We start from the raw sequence: 24,037 nt of genomic DNA on the forward strand, positions 1-24,037 counted from the left end.
GAATGCACTGCCAGGGAAGATAGTGGAGGCCAGAAACCTTACAAACTTTAGAAAATATTTGGATGAGCACTTGAGATATCATAATATTCTGGAATATGACACAAATGCAGGAAATTGGGATTAGTGCACCTTTAGTGGTAGTTATATTGATGCAACTTGATGGGTTGAAGGCCCTATGAATCTGTGAACTGCAATCATTCAATTTCCATTTTAAAATAAACAATTCTATCAGCAATTGCCATTTGTGGAAGAGAGTTACAAACCTCTGCCATCCTTTGTGTGTAGAAGCATGTCCTCATTTCATCCTGATATATTCTGGATTGGAACGCATAAACTTTACGGAAGAGAATTTGGGAGAGCTTTTACCATTCTGTCATAATAGCTGATCACTGAGGTGGCAGATGACCACCTCTGCTCACCTGAGGCTGCATTTACTCTGATGGTGGAGATAAGAAGAAAATATGAAATGGATCAGACTGAGAAAGAGCCCATGTTGTCTGGCATTGCTGACAGCAAGTACCCATTTTGAACTCCTTAACTAGCCCAGGACCCAAGAATTAACCATTTGTGCTGTGCATCCTGAGCACAGATCTATCAGTGATGTTTAAACGAGTACAGACCTGAATGTTTGTATTTCACAGTTGCTTCAAGCTGCCATGGCTGATTTGACAGGAGGCAAGCATTCCTCAGTGCACTGATCCTTATCACTGGAGCTCTGCTCAAGCACATGCCCTGCAATGAACACCTTGGCACAAAGCCATAGCCACAGACACCCAGGCAGCTAGGATTCTTTGACAACGGCAGTTTCCCAAGGGTATAGGGTATCGTTGATTGTACAGATGGGGCCATTCAGCCTCAATCAGGCCAAATGTTACCTTTGATGGTAAAAAAATACAATAGTTATGTAGAGATAATAGTCATTCTGCAAAGCTTCCTGCTGATGGAGTTCTATCCTGGAAGCTGAATTATTCCTGAATCTTCAATGAATCTATTCTAAAAACTAATTGTAGAATGTGTCATCACTGAGTTAGCTTCGCTTTTTGGCTTTAACCTATGTTACCACCACTCTGTTAATAAATGTTTAACAGACTGATAGCCATATGTCAGCAGCAAAAAACTTTCAGTGATTTACAACGTTTTTATTCTAAAAATATAATTTAGCACAAAAATGAGTTTCCACCTTTCCCTTCTGGATTCTTTCCCAATCCAGAAGCCAACACCCTCCCACTGAGGAAGAATCCAGCTCTTCTTATTTTTTAAACCCATCACCAAATCACTCTTTTGATTAGTTAGTCAGGAACGAGAACCAAGTCCTTTTTGCTCAGGGTGCACAGCCTAAATGGTTAATCCTTAGATCCTGTTCTAGTTAAGGAGTTCTGGTGGGTACCTGCTGTCAGCAATGCCACGACTGAAATAACTAATTTAAACAATTAAACAAGTAACAATTAACCAGCTTTGCCCACCAGAGCAGCACAACCATGACAGGAAAGAAAAGGGTGGAGAAAACAAAGGAGGTTTTGAGTCAAAGTCCTGTTGGAGTGGAAGATAATATACACACCAACTCAGGGGAGCCCACCTCCAACTCTCGAAAAACAAAACAGCTCCTCTCTTAAATACAATGCCCAATGAGCATACCTGCTCTCAATCAACTTTGGAGCTGTTCTGGTTGACCCTTAAAGGGACCTGCTTTACTAACACACATTTAACAGGGATGAAGAGCATTATAATAACACACACGGCTGAACAAGGGCAGTATGTTTGAATCCAAGAACAATGACTCTTGTACGAAGCAGCTGATCAGCCAGCTATGTAGAATGTAGAACACAGAACTGTACAGCCCAGGAATTGGCCTCTTCAGCTCACGATGTTGAGCCGAACATAATACCAAATTAAACTAAACCCTTCTGCCTACCCTTGGTCCATTCCTTGCATATTGATTTGCTTGTCTAAAAGTCCCTTAAACGTCCCTCTTGTATCTGCCTCCATTCCTGGCAACATGTTCCAGACTCTTACCAATCTCTGTATAAAAAACTTGACCCTCACATCTCCTTTGAACTTTCCCCTCTCACCTTAAATGCATGCCCCCCAGTTTTAGCCATTTCAACTCTAGGAAAAAGATTCTGACCATCAACCTTATCTCCCCATCTCATTATTTTACAGAATTGAATCAAGTCTCCCCCAGCCTCCGCTGCTCCAGAGAAAACAACCCGAGTTTTTCTAGCCTCTCTTTCTAGCTCATATGCTGTAATCCAAACAGCATCCTGGTAAATCTCTTCTGCACCCTCTCCAAAGCCTCCACATCCTTCCTGTAATGTGGCAAATAGAATTGAATGCAATATTTTTAAAGTGTGACTTAACCAAAGTCTTATAAAACTGCAACATGACATCTGAACTCGGTTCCCGAACAATAAAGGCAAGCAGACCATACACTTTCTTTACTACCCTACCTACTTGCTTGGTCACTTTCAGGGAGCTATGGAGTTGAACCCCAAGATCCCTCTGTACAGTACAGTTCAGGGTCCTGCCATTAACTGTATACTTTTCCTTAACATTTGATCTCCCAAAGTGTAGCACTTCACACTTAGACTCATAGTCATAGAGATGTACAGCACGGAAACAGACCCTTCGGACCAACTAGTCCATACTGACCAGATATCCTAAATTTATCTAGTCCCATTCACCAGAATTTGGCCCATATTCCTCCAAACCCTTCCTATTCATATACCCATTCAGATGCCTTTTAAACATTATAGTTACCAGCCTCCACCACTTCCTCTGGAAGCTCATTTGCATACACGTACCACCCTCTGCGTGAAAAAGTTGTCCCATAGGTCCCCTTTAAATCTTTCCCCTCTCACCTTAAACCTCTAGTTTTGGACTCCCACACTCCAGGGAATAGACCTTATCTACTTACCCTATCCATGCCCCTCATGATTTATAAACCTTTATAAAATCACTCCTCAGCCTCTGATGCTCCAGGGAAAATAGTGCCAACCTATTCAGTCTCACCCAGTATCTCAAATCCTCCAGCCCTGGCAACATCCCTGTAAATGTTTTCTGAACCCTTTCAAGTTTCACAATATCCTTCCTATAGGAGGGAGACCAGAGCTGCACATAATATTCCAAAAGTGGCCGAACCAACGTCATCTACAGCCACAGCATAACCTCCCAACTCCTATACTCAATGCACTGATCAATAAAGGTAAGCAATATGAATTCCTTCTTCACTGTCCTGTCTACTTGCGACTCCACTTTCAAGGAACTATGAACCTGCACTCCAAGGTCTCTTTGTTCAGTAACACTCTCTAGGATCTTACCAGTAAGTGTATAAGTCCACCCCTGATTTGCCTTTCCAAAATGTAGCACCTCACGTTTATCTAAATTAAACTTCATCTGCCACTCCTAAGCCCATTGGCCCATCTGATCACGATCCTGTTGTAGTCTGAGGTAACCTTGTTTCTGTCCTCTACACCTCCAATTTTGGTGCCACCTGAAAACTTACTAACCATACCTCTTTTGTTCACAACCAAATCATTTATATAAATGGCGATAAGCAGTGGACCCAGCACCGATCCTTGTGGCACTCCACTGGTCACAGGCCTCCAGTCTGAAAAACAACCCTCCACCATCACCTTCTGTCTTCTACCTTAGAGCAGTTCTGTATCCAAATGGTTTCTTTTTCCTGTATTTCATGTGATCTAACCTTGCTAGCCGGTCTACCATGAGAAACCTTATCAAACGCCTTACTGAAGTACAAAAAGATCACATCACTAATCTGCCCTCAGCAATCCTCTTTGTTACTTCAAAAAACTCAGTTAAGTTAGTGAGACATGGTTTTCCACGCACAAAGCCATGTTGACTATCTCTAATCCATCTTTGCTTTTCCATTCGCATGTAAATCTTGTCCCTCAGGATTCTCTCCAACAACTTGCCCACCACTGATGTCAGACTCACCTGTCTATTGTTCCCTGGCTATTCCTTCCTTCTTAAATAGTGGCACCATGCTGATTGTCATTAATTAGGCCATGCTTTTCCAAATGCATTACTGAGTTGTTTTTATGAGATGAGAATAAACAAGGGTAAAGGTTAGCTCTGACTGAAAGCTATTTGTGTATTTTTAGAGATGTCATACATGTAGAGGCAGGCTACAGCTGTTTGATGACTGGCAAGAGTCACCATCCTCTTCTCAACACCATTCTTACACAGACATATTTGTAGTTGATGATACCTCATCTCTAAAGTGTAGTAGATAATTCTAGCAGAAATCTGTCAACAAATTAGCATCATAAAGTCTTGACTGAGTGTTGGTCAGAGTATAGAGTACAGGAGTTGGGAGGTCATGTTGCGGCTGTACAGGACATTGGTTAGGCCACTTTTGGAATATTGCGTGCAATTCTGATCTCCTTCCTATTGGAAAGATGTTGTGAAACTTGAAAGGGTTCGGAAAAGATTTACAAGGATGTTGCCAGGGTTGGAGGATTTGAGCTATAGGGAGAGGCTGAATAGGTTGGGGGTGATCTCCCTGGAGCTTCAGAGGCTGAGGGGTGACCTTACAGAGGTTTATAAAATTATGAGGGGCATGGATAGGATAAATAGCCAAAGCCTCTTCCCTGGGATGGGCAAGTCCAGAACTAGAGGGCATAGGTTTAGGGTGAGTGGGAAAAGATATAAAAGAGACCTAAGGGGCAACTTTTTCACACAAAGGATGGTACGTGTATGAAATGAGCTGCCAGAGGAAGCAGTGGAGGCTAGTATAATTGCAACATTTAAAAGGCATAATGGATGGGTGTATGAATATGAAGGGTTTAGAGGGATATGGGCCAAGTGCTGAAAGGTGGGACTAGATTGGGTTGGGATATCTGGTCGGCATGGACGGGTTGGACCAAAGGGTCTGTTTCCGGGCTGTACATCTCTATGACTCTAAATGAATGGATGCTTATGCGTGTGGTGCCAGTCAAGTGGGCTGCCTTGTCCTGGATGGTGTCAAGCTTCTTGAATTTTATTGGAGCTGCTCCCATCCAGGCAAGTGAGGAGTATTCCATGACTTGTGCCTTGTAGATGGTGGACAGGTTTGTGGACTTAGCAGGTGAGTTACTAACTGCTAGATCTATAGGATCTAGTCTACTCTTGTAGCCACTGTGTTTATGTGGTGTATCCAGTTGAGTTTCTGGTCAATAAATAACCCGCAGGATGCTGAAAGTTGGGATTCAATGACAGTAATACCATTGAGTTCAAGAAGTGATGGCTAGATTCTCACTTTTTCAAGATGGTGTAGATGAATGGCGACTCTTTGCAAGCTCTTTATGGCAGATCTTACTTTTGCATACCTTACAAACGTTCTGATCTCTTAAACCTCAATTCGAAGTCTATTCGAAGCTTTAGTATTGTATCCCTTGCCCTGTTCAATTATCCTGATGTACTTTGGTATGATCAGCCTATACTACATGCAAAACAAAACTTTCAGTACCTCTGTACATGTGATAATGATAAATCAAACCAAATCAAATCAAATGAAAACAACTTGTTGGAGATAGTCAGTGCCTTGCATTTGTGCAGCCCGAGTGTTTAGTTAACTTGGTCACTTGATAGAATATATCTGACTTGCCTGGAAAAGTGCAGTTCCAGCAACAGTTAGGCTTGACACCATCCAGGACAATGCAGCCCTCTTGATTGGCTCCATTACCACAAGCACCAACTCTCTCCCCACCAACTCTCACTAATAACAGTGTGTACTATCTACAAGTTGCAAAGCAGAAATTTACCAAAGATCTTGAGATAGTGTATTCCAACTCACAACCATATTCATCTAAAACAGGAGGAGCAGTCCCATGGGAACACCACCCCCTGCAAGTTTGCCTCCAAACCACTCACTATCCTGTTGGAAATATATTGTTGCTCCTTCAGTGTTGCTGGATCAATTCTGGAATTCCTTCCCCAACAGCACTATGGGTCTACCAACAGCACCTGGGCTGCAGTGGTTCAAGAAGGCACTCACCACCACCTTCTCAAGGGCAATTAGGGATTGGCTATAAACACTGGCCCAGCTGTAAATGAATTTAAAAAGCGAGTTTGCAAATTTTACTCAAAGAGCTTTGCCAATGTAGGGTTATCACTGTGGTATCTTAGTGTTAACTTTACTCTGCCAGCTAAATATGATGATTTCAATGAATCACCAGAGCTAATGCATTAAAAATACGTGATTGGCTGCTAATCCACAGTGTGATTTATTTTCAGTATATTCATATTTGACCCCTTTGTCCTGTCTGTGAAGAGGGGGAGAGAGAGAGAGAGAGAGAGAGTGTTGGAGCTGTTTAAACTCAAGCTAGTTTCATTTAATGCTGTTGGTTCAATCCATGTTCAGAGACTGAGGTGTTTGTAGACAGTCAATGGTACAGGCCCACACTTGGACCTTACTGGTGCTGCATGCCCTAAACAGGCCTCACAGTCTGCCTGCTGTCATTCACTCTCAGTGTGATGTGTGATCTGTCAGGCTGAGTGCAGTGAAGGAATGATGGCTGAAAACAGCTGCACTGTGCATGGATAGACTGGAATCTGAAAAAGGAGGGGGGCAAGGGGGCCAGAGGTGGGGGTGAGGAATTTGGGAGAAGGGGCAGCGCCAGGTCCCGGTCATGGCCTCCAGGTGGCCCATGTTCAAGTAGTGCAGAGGCTGGAACCAGACCAGACTAGAGGACCGCCACTCTGCAGACACTACCAGGAAGGGAAGCACCACAATGGCATGTGACTCAGTGGTTAGCACTGCTGTCTCACAGCACCAGGGACCTGTGTCCAATTCCCCTCGGACAACTGTCTATGTGGAATTTGCACATTCTCCCCGTGTCTGTGTGGGTTTCCTCTGGGTGCTCTGGTTTCCTCCCACAATCCAAAGATGTGCAGGTTAGGTGGATTGGCCTTGGGAAATGCAAGGATACAGGAAGAGGATGGGGATGGGAGGAAGAGGTGGGATTGGATGTGATGCTCTTTGGAGGGTCTGTGTGGAGTCAGTGGGCTGAATGGCCTGTTTTCATACTATAGGGCATCTATAATTACCTCAACCTCCGCTTTGGGCCCTGAGTCCCTCACGTTCAGCTTTCTCACCATCACCCTCGTGCTGTCAACCTCCAAACCCTCAGCGTCCACTCCTTCAGCCTCCCTGAGCCCCTCATCCTTACTGAGCCCCTCAGCCTTCTCCTCACCCTCAACCTCACCTTCCATGAGCCCCTCAGCCTCCACCTTATTCTCAGTGTCTCTCAGCCACTCACTTTCCTCTCTTTCAGTCTCCACTTCATCTTCAGCGTCCCCCTCACTGCTGTGCATGCATTGGTGCTGTTGTCACTTTGTAGGTAGTGACATCAGTGCTGCTCCTTCCTTCCCATGGCATTTGACTATCATATTGTCCTTTTGTGACAATTTAGATCAAAAATCCAGGAGAAAGTGTACATTTCAATTCACATTTGGAAATCAAATCATTTTCGCTGTGACTGTGCACATCCTGGTATTTGTGTAAGATGTTTCCCCAGTCACTGCTATGTGACCGATGGAAATAGCTTTCTGCACAATAAGGGAGACTGCAGTGGTCCTCCAGCAGCTTTAGGCCTGGAATCAGGCTTCAGACTGCATCGTCACAGCATTGTGTCATTGTTCACTGTTTGTTGTGTATGTCAATTGGTTCTGAAGACTCAGTCAAGCCTGTAGGTGTAGCTACAGTAAAACTGAAACTAAGTGGTAAATGTATGAAAATAAAGCTTCTGTTCATACCCAGAATCTGTTGGGAGCCATCTTGACATATCCCTGAGGCACAAACCTCAATATCCAATCAGTACTAACTGACAGCAACAGCAAGCAAGTAATGACAGTGTGTAACAGTGAGGTGGGAGTAGTAACACTGCCCTATGCTGGTTCAAACTCCATAAAGTTATCGGAGCAGCATTTCATTGATTTCACTCAAATGGCATTAGAATTAGCCTCAATCTCCAGGATGGAAATACTGAGCTCCACCCTACAACAGTATTGTTAAACTTGTATGTGCTCAGTGAGTTTTGAGAACGTGCTCCTTGATATTGCATGTTGCCTTTCTGGCAGGTTTTACCAATACACCATATATTTTAGTCAGTAACCCATCAGCTTTATATTCGCATGATCCATCAAACTTCTCATCAGCATCCTCTGCGGCAAAATTACCTTGTGATCTTTCCTTCTTTTACCTTTGCTGTCCTCCTTCTCACCCCACGCTGGCTGCCAGTGTCTCACCAGTTGCAGATCTCACCTCTCTGCTTTTCTCTAAATTATAAACAGTGTCAATGTTTGAGCTGATGGCTGTGACAGCGAAACTGAGTGTGAGCCAGTCTTCATCATCACAGTCTTCCTGCTCTTCCACAAGAGTCTGGACAGGCTGAGGTTATTTGACACATGAAATGAAATCAGGGAAAGCGTTGGGCTGAGCTGAGGGGAGAACATCCATGCTGACAGCTTGTGAGGCAAGGAGATTGGCAGAGTACAGGCAAATGGACATAAGACAGAAGATTGAGAACGAGGACCCCATTATCCTCAATGGCTTCAGTCTCACTAGTAACCACAGCCTCAGTATTGATCCTTCCCACCATATCCAGCACTGCCTCTTTCCCAGTGAGCTGAGACCTCCAGGTCACCTGTATCCTGCTCGGTACTGCCGGACTGTCCAGTTGTGTGCCACTTTCTACAGGAGAATGGAAGCATCCAATGAATGTGGTGTGAACTCTTTGCAGTAGACACTGTTGAATAGCTGCTAGTAGCTATTCACCGTGAGAAGCATGGTGACGTTTGCAACAATGTTATTGTGAAGTAATGCAAGAAATATTAGGAATGAGTTCAGAATGGTAAAGATTGTTTATGGATTGGTAATGGGGTTACGGTATGTTAGTCAATGAATGAGGCTTACAAGTGCAGTCAGAATCCAATATCTGAAGACACAGTTCCTGACCTTAATTGAACCTTGAGGAGATAGCAGTATCATGGCATTGTCACTAAATTCATAATTTATGAAGCCCAGGCTGATATTCTGAATTAGTCTGACAGAGAACATTAAACGATTATTGATGTTTATCTGAGTCATTAATACTCTTTACAGAATGAAATCTGCCATCCTCACCTCATGGCGGAACAAGCCCCTCTGTTCAAAGGCAATTAGGAATGGGCAACAAATGTGTGCCCACATCCCATGAAAAGAATAACCATTTGAATGAGGTCATTAACATTTTCCAGCATAGAATCAAACATTATAAGATGCCCTTCAGTCCATCAAGTCTACACTGACAAAACTACACTAAATTTACTCTTGTGGATCCTGCTAACTGTTATCACTTCCCATTCATTGGGGCGAGGAGACTCTCCAATTACCTAACATAATGAAGCATCTCATTTTGTTTAGGTCTCCTTCACCAAGAACCTCTCTCAACATCAGTCATTCCTCAGTCATTCCCAAATCAAATTCAGTGGCAGAATGACTCCCAGCACTGACTGCTGTTAAAAAGTGCATCCTTTTGGGGTGGATGCTGATTTTATGTTACTGTGGTGTATGTTACTGTGGGTGTATGTTACTGGGTCCTGTGTTCAGGTAGCAGTTTGAACAGCACAGTTAGCAGTGTTGACTCCTTGACCTTGTTATATTTGGCAGATAGATGAAGTTGACACACTACTTAATTCCACTCAATGGACATAGGTTAATCATGCATTACAATTTCGATGAAGTTCTCAAGAAGATACAAAGAGATATTCAAGAAGATGCATTCAGAATCAGGATCTTTTATTGTCTATATTGGCAGCCTTAAGTGGCTAAAATGCACAATGCAATTTTCAATACACTGCAATCTTTGTTTCCTATTTTTGAGGGCTAACCAGTGTATAAACCAATTTGTTCTAAATCCACTTTTATTTAAACTTGTCAGACTCTGGAAACCATGGACACAGGAAAACCCTTTCTGCAATCATTTGCCATTGACTTAGAAGGCTGCATAAGGACACTGCGGTACTATGCTGGATGGGCAGATAAAATTCACGGGCAAAGTATACCAGTAGGTAAGTCTGTTGTGCACATTACAACATTTATTAGCAAATCTTGCTGCTTAGAGTAGAAATATCTGTTAACTCCCATGCACCAACCCACCCCAACCCCTCAACTTTATAAACCTAAACTCTGGAAGCTGTCTGTTAATTTTATGCTTTTCTATTGGCAGATGGTGATTTTGTGATGTTTACAAGACATGAACCAATTGGTGTCTGTGGACAGATTATTCCAGTGAGTTGGAATGAGAAACTCATTCAGTGACACAAGAACTTAATCTTTATTTTTAAGTTGATTACTAGGGATCCAATTAAAGGAAAATAACTACATCATGTTTTTAAGAAGTAGTTTTGATGTAAGGAGAAGTGTTCTTTGCAAGTGTACTCTGTTAAATTAATGTCTGAAAATTCTTCCTTGGTCACCAAAATATAATTAACAAAACTCCAGAAGCTATAAACATTGTAACTGTGGCTAAAGAGGATACAAAGATCTCTGTCAATGTCCAGCAAGCTCCACTCTACCTCCCTCAGTATTGTGAGAAAGATGCAATAAGGTCTTGGGACTCACTTACATTAATGTTTTTCATGGCACCCAACACCAGCTCCTCCTTAACAGTGACACACCCCAAATACCAACATACCCCTCCCTCATCTTAACATCAGGGAAATTAGGATTGAAAATGAATGATGTCCCACCATGAGGTGCTCACATCCCACAATCAAATAAATAAGGTATAGAGTCAAAGAGATGCACAGCACAAAAACAGACACTTCTGTCCGACTTGTCCATGTTGACTAGATATCCTAAATTAATCTAGTCCCATTTGCCAGCATTTGGCCCAATCCCTCCAAAACCTTCCTATTCATATATACATCCAGATGCCTTTTAAATTTGTAATTGCACCAACTTCCATCACTTCCTCTGGCAGCTCATTCCATACATGCACCATCCTCTGCATGAAAAAGTTGCCCTTTAAACCTTTTCCCTCTCACCTATACCCTCTAGTTCTTGACTCCCCTATCCTGGGGAAAAGACCTTGACTATTCCATGCCTCTCAAGATTTTATAAACCTCTGTAAGGTCATCCCTCAGCCTTTGACTCTCCAAAGAAAATAGCCCCAGCTATTCAGCGTCTCTGTATAGCTCAAACGCTCCAGCCCTAGCAACGTTCTTGTAAATCCTTTCTAAACCTTTTCGTTTAACAACATCCTTCATTTGCAAGGAAACCAGAAGTGAATGCAGTATTCCAAAAATGACCTAACCAATGTCCTGTACAGCCGCAACATGACTTCCCAACTCCTATACTCAATGTACCGATCAATAAAGTCAAGCATATCAAACACCTTCTTCACTATCCTGTTTACCTGCGACTCCACTTCCAAGGAACTATGAGCCTGCACTCCAAGGTCCCTTTGTTTAGCAACACTGCCCAGGACCTTATTATTAAGTGTCTAAGTCCTGCCCTGATTTTCCCAACCAAGGGTAGCACCTCCCATTTATCTAGATTAAATTCCCCATCTGCCACGCCTCAGCCCATTGTCCCATCTGATCAAGGTCCCATTATACTCTGAGATAACCTTCTTCGCTGTCCACTACACCACCAATTGTGGTGTCATCTGCAAATTTACTAACCATACCCCCTATATTCTCTAATTGCTATCATTAGTTATCTCCCATTTCTAGACATGGCACATGAATTGATAACACAACCAATGAACCGCCGAGCTTTCTCACAGTGTTGTGACTGCATTTAATTAGCTTCATTTGACAAAGTCAGGACCCAGAATATAAAGTATCAATTCCCTTCCTGTTGAAGTTCTTGATGATGGATAGAAAGGAATGGGTTCCTGAGCAACTAGATCCACCCCAAACACTCCCCTCTTTGCCTGTAATCTACTGTTAATCTTTGTCCCCGTTCAGAAGTTTCTTGCACTCTTAAAACCTGGAGTGAATCCAACGTGAACACTTTTGACCAATAAACTGAATCTGCTATCTGTACAGGAGAAGTTTAGTAATTCAGGCTCTCAGTCAAGGGTTTCATAGCTGTGTGTACAACAGTTCAATCAGTTTATCAAACGCTTTGATCTTTCCTGTATGTTTGTAGGCAACAACACCTTTCAAAGGGCATTTTTCAAGAGAGGTGTATTTTGTTGTGTTTTGTGCAAAGCCTATTATCCTTCAAGCCAGTAATAGAATTGCAGAGATCCACATCATTTCCTAAATATATGCATGAATCACAAATTAACAGACCTGAAAAGGAGTCTTTGTCTTGACACCTGTGAGGCTGATGTTATTGGATCTGAGCTTGCTCACACAGTCACACTCCAATCCCTCAGAGACTGCTGGCTTCACTCCAGCTCCCAGTGAAAACATTGCCTCCAATAAGAGTTTCAGAAAAAGAATAGAAGAATCAGTGAGACAAATAGCTGCAGCATTCATAAAGTATGTCACCAAATGTGGAGAAACATAGAGAGTAAAACCAAAAGAATTGTGGATGCTGGAAACCAGAAACGAAAACAGATATTGCTGGAAAAGCTTCGCGGGTCTGGCAGCATCTGTGGAGAGAAATCAGAGTTAATATTTCAGGTCCAGTGACCCTTCCTCAGAACAGAGTTGAGTTTTTCCAGCAATTTTTGTGTTTTATTTGTGAAATATAGAGAGATACTGGTCATTTACTGTTACACATTCTATTCTTGATTATCATTCTCCTCCTTCTCACCTTTTTATCTCCCAGTGCTTTTCTTATTCCCTTGACTGTCTCACTCACAAATGTTAGCTCCTAACAACCCTTTATTTCTATACTTAATCTGATTTGACAATGTGCTTCTTTCTCCAGTGGAATTTCCCCCTGCTGATGTTCATTTGGAAAGTGGCTCCAGCAGTTTGCTGTGGGAATACCATAGTGATTAAACCAGCTGAACAGACTCCCCTCACAGCACTTTACATGGGAGCCTTAATCAAGGAGGTCAGTACCATTCACCTATAATACTGGGATAGTCAGCAATGCCGCATACCATGAACAAAGTTTTAAAAGTCAATTTATCGAATTTTTTGATGTTGGTCATGGGATAAATATAGTTAGAACTAAAAAACTGCAAATGCTGGAATTTAAATTCGACAAACAGGAGGTTGGAAGAACACAACGAGCCAGGCAGCATCAGGAGGTGGAGAAGTCAAAGTTTCAGGTATAACCCTTTTTCAGGACTAGGTGTGGGGGTAAGGGCAGCTACAGATAAAGGGGGTGGGATAGGGTGGGAAGAGTAGCAGAATGGTGAGATACTTATAGGTGCACACAGGCAGCAGGTATGACCTGGTTCCCCCGACCGGTATCTTCCCCTTAAGCAAAAAGGATGCAACACCTGCCTGTACACCACTTCTCTCACCTCCAACCAGGGCCCTAAGCTGTCCTTCCAGGTGAGACAGAGGTTCACCTGCATCTCCTCCAACGTAGTTTACTGCATCCTGTGTTTCTGATGTGATTTCTCTACATCGGTGAAACCATACATGGACTAGGTGAACATTTCGCTGAGTATCATCACCGGGCCAGAAACAGCCAGCCTGATCTCCTAGTCACTGCCCATTTCAACTCCCCCTCCCAATCCCTCTTCGACATGTTCATCCTCAGCCTCCTAAATTGCCGTAGTGAATCAGATCACAAATTGGAGGAACAACACCTCAACTTCCACCTGGGCAGCCTACAGCCCAGAGGACTTAACACTGAGTTAGCCAATTTCAAATAATATTCCCACCCATCCCCCGGCTCCTTTTCCAGCCCTTCCATTCCAGCTACCAACCGGATTAATTTCTCCCATTGGCCAAGCAGGTCGTGCTCAGTACCTGTGTTCACTTATCACTACCACAGCAATCTGACACTCTCCCCACCCCAACTACCCCTCTTTCTTTATCTGTAGCTCCCCCAACTCCCACATCTAGTCCTGAGGAAGGGTTATACCCGAAATGGTGACTTCTCCACCTTCTGATGCTGCCTGACTTGCTGTGTTCTTTCAGCCTCCTGTTTGTCTACATGGAATAAATATTGGCCAGAGTAGTTGGGACAATTTCCTTCTGTTCTTCAAACAGTGCCATGGGATCCCACCTGGATGAGTGATAGACTCAGAATAGAATTATTAGTCATGTGGAGATATGTGGGTTAATTAGGGATTGACAGCATGTTTTCTTAAAAGAAAATCATGTTTAATAAATTGTTGGAATTTTTTAGTGTTATCAGAGAGGATCAATGAGGCTAATAAAGTTGATGTGGTCTATGAGGATTTCCAGAAGATGTTCAATACAGTGCCATACAACAGACCTGTGTAGAAAGTTAGAGCTCATTGAATAAAAGGGACAGTAGGAACATGATACAAACCTAACCAAGTGATAGGAAACAGAGAGGAATAGTCAGTGAATAGATTGGGGACTGTAATAAGATTTGTCCTTGGGGTTAGTATTGAGATCTTGACCTTTTCTGATCTACGTTAATGATCAAAATCTTTGTGTGGATGAAGACATTTTCAAAGAGTGTGAACAACACAAAACTTGGTAGGTGAAAATTATAGTGCAGTATTTCAAAAAGATAATTGGCAGATGAAGCTCAACATAGAAAAGTGCGAGGTATGCATTTTGATTGAAAGAACACAGAGATACATTATAAAATAAAGGAGACCATTCTAAAGGAAGTGCAGGAACAAAAAAGACCTGGGTGATATGTACCTAAGTCATTAAAGATGGAAGGACAGGTGGAGCGAGCAGTTAATAAAATGTTTAGTATCCTATCCTTTATTAAAAGGCGTACAAGAGCAAGGAGGGTATGTTGAACTTGCATAAGACATTAATTAGAACTCAGCTGGAGTGTTGCTTACATTATCGGAAGGATGTGAATGCTTTGGAGAAAATGCTGAAAAGATTTACAAGAACAGTTTCAGGAATGAGGGACTTCAGTTATAAGGATAGTTTGCAGAATTTGGGACTGTTCTCCTTGGAGAGCAGATAGCTGAGAGGAGATAGAGTAGATAGGTAGAAACTGTTTCCACAGGTAAAAGGATTACCAACTATAGTACACAGACTTAAAGTGATTTATAAAAGAAACATATTCAAGATAAGAAAATTGTTTTCACATAAGAAGTGAGTTGAGTCTGGAATGGATATCCTACAAGTTTGTTGGAGGGACATTCAATTGAGGCATTTAAGAGGGTATTTGAAGTAATTCCATGAAGGTCAATATCCCGTCACCAAGTCACTCTTTATTTACATGTGCATAGTGTATGACACTACCAAGCTAATACTTCTGTTTATATTTGCCAGCCAGGGCTCCCTCCTTGGAGCAGATTAACAGCCCCAATCAGGCAACTCCTTTTTTATGAGGTCCACCTGGCAAACCTCATTCCAATCACTAAAGCAGTGGATGCCTATTTGATTAGAAACAATGTGCAAGGTAAAAGGGAAAAGGCAGGAGAATGCCACTAAGTCATAATGATCATTTGGAAAGTTGGATGCAAACATGATGAGTGCCAAATAGCTTCCTTCTTCATCGTAATAGTTCTGTGAATCAGTGAACTTTAGTGTAGTTCTCTTCACTGAGAAGACAGCACTCCTCCAATCCTGTGCTGGAGGGTCATCCTGGATTTATGTTCAAGTTTTTGGAGAATGACCAGCTGAGCTGTATAACTGGGGGATGTTCACAGGGATACACTGGAATGGTTCAAATCAACAGCTTTATTCTGCTGATACTCTGCCTGTGCCTGACCTGATTCATGACATCATCTTTAATATCCCTGCTTGGTCACTGCTGAGCTTTTATTTCAATTTATAAGGTAAGATGCTGAATTGTCCCCAAAAACACAGAAAATGTCTTTGAGCTAAGGCATCAGGCTTCAAGATGTACGATGTGTGATTTTGGCATAAGTTTGGGGTCTCCAGTGTATTTGGGGGCTTCACATTCAAACTAAATATCAGAAATTTAAGTCATTACAGGAAAGGATTATGTTTCTAGGGTGTGTTATCCTAATGGAAGATTCTACAGTCAACTTATATTGAATCAGTTTTCAATTCATGACCAACAATTCTGAATTATATGTTGTGTCCTTAATGACAGAGGGAAGGATACCATCAGGCACATGAATCAAAATGTTATGATCCATCTTCAAACCAATGACATAAATTGAAATAGATTTTAAATCCTCAAGAGGATGCTTCAGGACTTCAGCACCAGATTGAAAGTATAAAGTTTCGAGGATTGGCAACCTGGGATTGTTTGACGGGCCACACAGTAGAGTAGGTGTGGAGGTAGGCGAGAGTGAGAGCAAAGTCAATGTGTACAGGATGTTGTAGGAGTGAATGTTGACAATCATGGTGAATTATGTTGACTACTGAAACATGAAGGAGGTTATACTGAAGGGAAATGAGATACTTGAATTGAGAGTAAATAGTGGAGAGCAGGAAAAGATTATACAAATGAATCCAGGCATGGGGCAAATTTAAGATTTCAGACCAGCAAATGGAAGAGGGATTAGCAAACCTGTTGGAATAAAAAACAGAATGCATTGAATTTCCAAAATAGAAAGGGCTTCCACTCCCTCACTGACACACCACAAAGGATCCTGTATGTCAGTGCCAAATTCTCAGGGCGTTGTCGTGATGCTTCTTGTCAGGTGGCTCTATGTCTTTCCTGCTCTATTCAAGGAAATCAGTGAAGATGTATCCCTTATTTCAATGGACTCATGACCTCAATAATAACAAGATGCCATCAATTAGAGAAACACTGAGGAAACAGTTTGGTGGTTTGATAAATAACGCAGAGGGGAACTAGTGTGCTCTCTCACACCACTTACTAGTGTCGGAGTTGTAAAGAGCTGCAGGAAATTAGAGTTTGTGAGGTGTTTCCAAACATTTACTCTGGCCAGGCGAGGCGAGATGGATTCGTTTAAGAAGGCAAGGTGAATAGTAGAAAGGGATATGTAAACAGGAGGCCATTTAGTTCCTTCTTCATTTAGCTCATTGCTGATCTGTACCTTAACACTGTTTACCAGCCTTGAGTTTCAACAGATAATATCCTTACCTAATAAGAATGGATTAATGTTAGTGTTGAAAGTACCAATTGACTGGCACATTGCACATTCTCAGTGGGTGGAGGAGAGTTCCTGAGTATCCCTGATGTTGCCATCACTGCCACCACCCAGCGTGCTCTCACTCCCATGAACTCATGCTGCCACCATTGTTGCCCACCGCGGTAATGGATACACAATCAAGGTGATGACTGTCCGGTGGCTAGTTGCATCTGATAGTGAATGATAATGACCATTTTGTGTTGTCCTCTTACTCAGTAACTTTGCTGCAGTGATTCTCAATTTCTACAGGGTTTATACTCACAGTGATATGTGCAATATTTTCTGGTTCTCTCTCTGAAGTAAATTATTTTTAAAAAAATCTTTCAGCTTTAACTTTGATACTTAGTGCCTTTGTTTCCTGTTCACTCAATGGAAAAATACATAAGAGCTCATGTTGTGTTGTTCTCTGGTAGATAAAAATGCATATACACAATGAAAGATCTCAGTTAGAGCACATGAGGGGTTTTAAATAGCCCATTATAGAAAGAACTTTAAATCCAGGAAGAATATCTGATGTAAATTCACCAGGATGAGGTGGGGCTGGGAAACAGTAACATGAGGAGAGACTTGAGATACTGGGATTGTTTCTTTTAAGACTGAGGAAGATGTGATGAGGGTATAGGGGGCATTTTTAAAACTATCACACAGAAAGCAAGAACAATGTTTAAACAGTTTTACAGTTTTGAAGCATTTAGTGATTGATCACAATAAGTCATGCAGGCAGAAATCATTGCATTTTTATGAAAAATTGAGCAAATATTCAAATAAGTGAAAGTCACAAAGTTAGCAAAGGGGAATGGGATTGTTGTTGCAAAGGGTTAGCACAAACACAGTAGGCTGAACAGCCTCCTTTTCTGCTGTAAATTTTAATAGTTCCATCAGTTGATGTTCTTACCTTTTTTTTCTAATTAACCTGTTCAGAGATGTTATTCCACACTGCTGGAGCAGATAGGACTTGAAACAGGGCCTCATGGTCCAGAGGTTGGGACACTACATGAGTGCCCTCAGTTGTCGTTTTTATAATGCTCATAATTATCACCAATTTTATCAGCTAATGCCTGATGGGTACATCCCTGCAGTGGTTGTATTTTGTCCTTCTGATGTTGGCCATTGGTACGAAGCATTTATTGTTAATCCCCAATTACCTGGAGACAATGCTTTAACTGGTTTCTTGAATCACTGTTATCCATTTGTTTATGGAACTCCAACAATGCTATTAGTTTAGGAGTTACAAGATTTGGACCTAATTATGGTAAAGAAACAGGAAAACATCTCCAGTTCAATATGGCATGACTTGGAGCAAACCCTGGAGAGAGTGGACTTTCTATGACATTACCATTGATTGATTGATTAATTGTTGCCACATGTACTGAGGTACAGTGAAATATGTTGTTTTGCATGCTATACAGGTGGATTGTACCATACAAAGGGCATCAGGGTAGCAGAACACAGTGTAGAATACAGTGTTAAGGCCACAGAATGTACAGAGAGAGAGTTCAGAATTAACATTTGAGAAGTCCATTCACAAGTCTGATAACAGTGGGAAAGAAGGGTTCTTGAATCTATTCATACATATATTCAACCTTTTATATCTTTTAGCCGGTGGAAGAGGGTGAAAGAGAGTATAATTGGGGTGGGAGAGGTCCTTGATTATGTTGGTTGCTTTCCCAAGGGAACGGGTAGTACAGATGGAGTCAAAAGATGGAAGAATATTTCAAGTCTCTCCTTATGTTACTGTTTCCCAGCCCTACATCATCCTGGTGACTCTACATTGTATATTCTCCGTGGATTTAAAGTCTTTTCTATAATGGGCTTTTAAAAACCCCTCATGTGCTCTAATTGAGATCTTTTGACTGAGGCTGATAGTTTTAAAAATGCCCCCTACACCCTCCACCACATCTTCCTCAGCCTGAGATCTGGTGTTTGTGTGATGGACTGGGCGGTGTTCAGGACTCTGTAGTTTCTTGCTGTCTTGGGAAGAGCAGTTGCTATACCAGGCTGTGATGCATTCGGATGGGATGCTTTCTATGGTGCATCTATAAAAATTAGTAACACTCCTTGTAGACAGGCCATTGAGCAAGATATGAACATTGGGAAGAAATGGAAGTAATTCTATATACATTCTACATATTGCTGCCATAATGCCCAGCTGTGGGGTCCAGCTATAGTGCCCTTACTGTCTCTGATGCCCATGAGGTTCCAAGAAACCCCTGGTGTCTGTGGATAATGAGTTTAACAGAAATGAGGACATCAGACAAATAGCTCTGTCCTGAATGTTGACAGACCTCTCCAGTGTTTTTATAGCTGCTCAATTCCTGCCAAGTGCAGGTAGTTCGATAAAATTCCCAAATGCATGCTCTGCTCTGATACAGACATTTACTTAGTATTATTGGTGAATACCCTAACACCATTCTAATGGTGGAGAAGCTTCCTCCTGGAATGTGGGTTGGAAAATCATATCCAGCTGGAACGCTAACTTCAGATGGGAATGCTCTGTGAAAGAAATTTGCTCACTTGTAATTTATTCATGCGCGGCACAAACTTGAGACTGAAGACAGCTGAACATTTCGAGTTGCTAACATGTAAATAATATTTTGTGAATTATAGGTCCCTTTCCCCCCAGGTGTGGTGAATATTGTCCCAGGATATGGACCCACTGCTGGGGCAGCAATCGCCTGTCACAAGGACATTGATAAAGTTGCATTCACTGGTTCAACTGAGGTAGGAAACTATTGCTTTAAAATCCTGAGAATGATTTGAGATGTACCAAAAAGAATACTTTTTTTCTGGAAAGAAATGCTATAGATCAAAAGAGGTGCAACTTCTCACATTTCTAGATAGCATAAGAAGAGAGGCACACATGACAAGTGCTTACCTCACTCAGAGAGTGGCACCATCAGATATGATTTAACTATGTGGCATTCTGTTACCAGGAAGGCAAGCAACCAGGCCTGGAATTTCCAAACAATTTCACAGTTTCTTTCAGTTCAGTCAAATCAGAAAACCAACAGATATTATCGAAGAATTTCAAATGCAAATTACATTCAACACGAATCGAGTTTCTGTGATCTTTTCTGCTATTTGATAAACATGGCCCTGATTACAAACATCCTCCAAAATGTAATGAGACTGAGACTAGCAACGCTGCTTTTAAAAGTTTTTAAATATTAAAACATATTTAATTTGATTAGAAACTGCTGTGCAAACACTAATGAAATTAGTAAATTGTAATGCAGAGCATTTTAAAATTAAATAACTTTCTAAAATGTTATTCAACACTGCAGGTTGATTCAAGATTTATGTACAGCAATGTCCTAATTAGTTTGAGCAGAAACTTGAGGAAAAAAAATGAACTTTTAGAGTAATTTTGAGTGAAGTTGTACCTGGATTGTTGATTGAGCCCAATGTGGAAAATCTTTGTCTCAGATTTTAGGCTGAGATCCAGTCCTTAATGGTGTGTTGTCCTGTAGCCAAGGTTGGCTCTAAAACAAACACGTTGACATAACACATCAGGCATGAAAACTCTTGCAGAGAAAAAGAAACAAGCCAAAAATCATGGCTCATTCAGGAACCAATGACCTCAGCAACAATAGCATGAAGGAACTTCAGTGACCCCAATGGGGGCAATCTCTAAAATACTAAATATAATGTTCTTAGCAAAACCCAACATAGGGATTTAGGAGAGGACCATTGGCTCTCTCAAGGGCAACTGGCCTTACCAATAACACTCATAACCAGAAAATAAAAAGAAAAACTTAAACCTGTCCTATCATTTAGTTAGATCCTAGCTAAATTAGAACTTTAAATCAGTTTTTGCTTTTGTTCCACATTTCTTGTTATTCTTAACCCTGAAAACCCAAGGATCACTGCCTTGAAAATTTCAAAGTTAAAAATCACACAACACCAGGTTATAATCTAACAGGTTTAATTGGAAGCACACTAGCTTTCGGAACACCGCTCCTTCATCAGGTGATAGTGGAGGACACAATTCTAAGGCACAGAATTTATAGATTTACAGTGTGATGTAACTGAAATTATACATTGAAAAATACCTTGATTGTCTGTTGAGTCTTTCATCTGTTTGAATACCACAATAGTTTTACTTCTTTCATGTGTAAATCACAAAACCTTTTTTTAAAAGTTGCATTCTCAGGTTAGCTGTAACAATAGGCGTTAGCTAGACAATATGTTCAAGGTGTCAGCCCCCTGCGTTCTCTGTCTACATCATGATGTTTAGATTCATCCAAGCCATTGATATAATTACTAAATAGCCTGGCTCTAATTTTAAACTACATTAATTTGAGATTTCTCCACAGGAGAATAGTTTCTCCTAACGGTACCTACAATCTGGATTTTCATTTTCAACCCCTTTATTGGATCTCCACTCAATTTCTACTCAAGAATATACAAGCAAAGTTCATGTAAAGCTTCCCTCATAATTTGATTTCTTGAACCCCGATATAGACCTGGAGAATCTACATTACACTCATTCCCAATGACCACATATCTTCCCTGTGTGCAATTACTTTATGCATATCCACTTGCTTTTGATGGTTTCTGTTTATAGAGTCATAGAGATGTACAGCACAGAAACAGACCCTTTGGTCCAACTTGTCCATGCTGACCAGAAATCCCAACCCAATCTAGTCCTACCTGCCAACACCCAGCCCATATCCCTCCAAACCCTTCCTGTTCACATACCCATCCACCTGCCTTTTTAATGTTGCAATTGTACCATCCTTCACCATATCCTCTGGCGGCTCATTCCATACATGTATCACCCTCTGTGTGAAAAGGTTGCCCTTTAGGTCTCTTTTATATCTTTCCCCTCTCACCCTAAACCTATGGCTTGTAGTTCTGGACTCCTCCAACCCCAGGGAAAAGACCTTACCTATTTATCCTGTGCATGCCCCTCATGATTTTATAAACCACTTTGAGGTTACCCCTCAGCCTCCGAAGCTCATGGGAAAACAGCCCTAGCATACTCAACCTCTCCCTATAGCGCAAATCCTCCAACCCTGGCAACATCTTTATAAATCTTTTCTGAATCCTTTCAAGTTTCACAACATCTTTCCATTAGGAAGGAGACCTGAATTGCACGCAATATTCCAACTAATGTCCTGTACAGCCACAACATGATCTCCCAACTCTTGTACTCAATAGTCTCACAAATAAGGCAAAGTTTATCAAACACCTTCTTCACTATCCTATCTACCTGCAACTCCACTTTCAAGGAGCTATGAACCTGCACTCCAAGGTCTCTTTGTTTAGCAGCACTCCCTAGGACCTTACCTTTAAGTGTATAAGCTAAGATTTGCTTTCCCGAAATGCAGCACCTCGTATTTATCTAAATTAAATTCTATCTGCCACTTCTCAGTCCATTGGCCCATCTGATCAAGCTCCCATTGTGATCTGAAGTAACCTTCTTCACTATCCACTGCACCACCAATTTTAGTGTCATCTGCAAACTTATTAACTATATCCCTTAGGTCTCATCCAAATCATTTATATAAATGACGAAAAGTATTGGACCCAGCATCGATCCACTGGTCACAGGCCTCCAGTCTGAAAAACAACCCTCCATCACCACCCTCTGTCTTCTACCTTTGAGCCAGTTGTGTATCCAAATAGCTAGTTCTACCTGTATTCCATAAGATCTAACCTTGCTAACCAGTCTCCCGTGGAGAATCTTGTCGAACGCCTTATAGATCACATCTATTGCTCTGCCCTCATCAATCTTCTTTGTTACTTCTTCAAAAAACTCAATCAAGTTTGTGAGACATGATTTCCCATGCACAAAGCCGTGTTGACTATTCCTAATCAGTCCTTGCCTTTGCAAATACATATACATCCTGTCCCTCAGGATTCGCTCCAACAACTTGCCCACCACCGACGTCAGGCTCATTGGTCTATAGTTCCCTGGCTTGTCCTTACCACCTTTCTTAAACAGTGGCACCACATTACCCAACCTTCAGTCATCTAGCACCTCACCCGCAACTATAGTTCTCTGGTCCTCCAAAGTTTTTTTTATAGATATTTTTATTAGAAATTTGACATTTTTACAAGTTTACAAACATAAACAAAACTCTCAAATACAAACATTGATATACAATTAAATCAAATATACAATAGCCAAAATTTAACAAAAGAAAAAATACTGAAAAAGGGAAAAAACAAAACTCAACTGTCTACTAATCTAACCCACAACTAACCAGAGTGTATATTTAAGTCTCTTACATGCTCGGAATGTGTTAACATCAAATGTAATAAAACCCGTATTCGTGCGGGATTCCTCTCCTAAGGAACCAGCCAGGTTTGTAATCTCAATTAAATAAAAGCCCTTGTTAGGATAGCCGAAATATCTGTATTTATGTAATTCAAGAAAGGCTGCCATATTTTATAAAATAATTCGGTCTTTCGGTGCACCATATTTGTAAGGAAGTCAAGGGGAATACATTCCATAATTAATCTGTGCCAATTTGAAAGTCCAGGGGGGCCCTCAGCCACCCAGTTTACCAAAATATTTTTCCTTGCACAGAAAGAGAGAAAAGAAAATCGTCTCTTCCCATACATGTCCAGGGAGGGAAAGTTCGAAAAGCCCAAAAGGAGAGATACAGGGTCCACTTTAATTTCCGTTCCTAAAATTTCTGTCAGGGTATTTGCTACTTTAGTCCAATATCTACGGATCTTATGACAGGTCCATAGGCAATGCACAAGAGTGCCCACCTCTATTTTACATTTGGGACACATTGGAGATTGTAAAAGCCTTAAATTTTGCCAATCGAACTGGTGCTATATGGGCCCTATGAAGTATCTTCAGCTGGATAGCCTGGGTTCTGTTACAGATAGTAATTCTTCTAGTGTTTTCCCAAATATCATTCCAAGTTTCTATAGAGATT

At 41.4% G+C, this 24,037-nt stretch overlaps 1 protein-coding gene across 1 annotated transcript in view; it reads left to right on the forward strand.

Annotated features, from left to right (window-relative positions):
- aldh1a3 (aldehyde dehydrogenase 1 family, member A3) overlaps nucleotides 1-24,037 on the forward strand; it is a 147,360-nt gene that overhangs the window by 79,230 nt on the left and 44,093 nt on the right. Inside the window, exons 4-7 of the mRNA XM_072564898.1 lie at nucleotides 9,921-10,050; nucleotides 10,209-10,270; nucleotides 12,872-13,000; nucleotides 19,746-19,859. Coding sequence (XP_072420999.1) covers nucleotides 9,921-10,050; nucleotides 10,209-10,270; nucleotides 12,872-13,000; nucleotides 19,746-19,859 — 435 coding nt within the window. The remainder of the gene's footprint in view (nucleotides 1-9,920; nucleotides 10,051-10,208; nucleotides 10,271-12,871; nucleotides 13,001-19,745; nucleotides 19,860-24,037) is intronic.

The sequence above is a fragment of the Chiloscyllium punctatum genome, chromosome 48 (genome assembly GCF_047496795.1).
Source record: "Chiloscyllium punctatum isolate Juve2018m chromosome 48, sChiPun1.3, whole genome shotgun sequence".
NCBI classification, from domain to species: domain Eukaryota; kingdom Metazoa; phylum Chordata; class Chondrichthyes; order Orectolobiformes; family Hemiscylliidae; genus Chiloscyllium; species Chiloscyllium punctatum.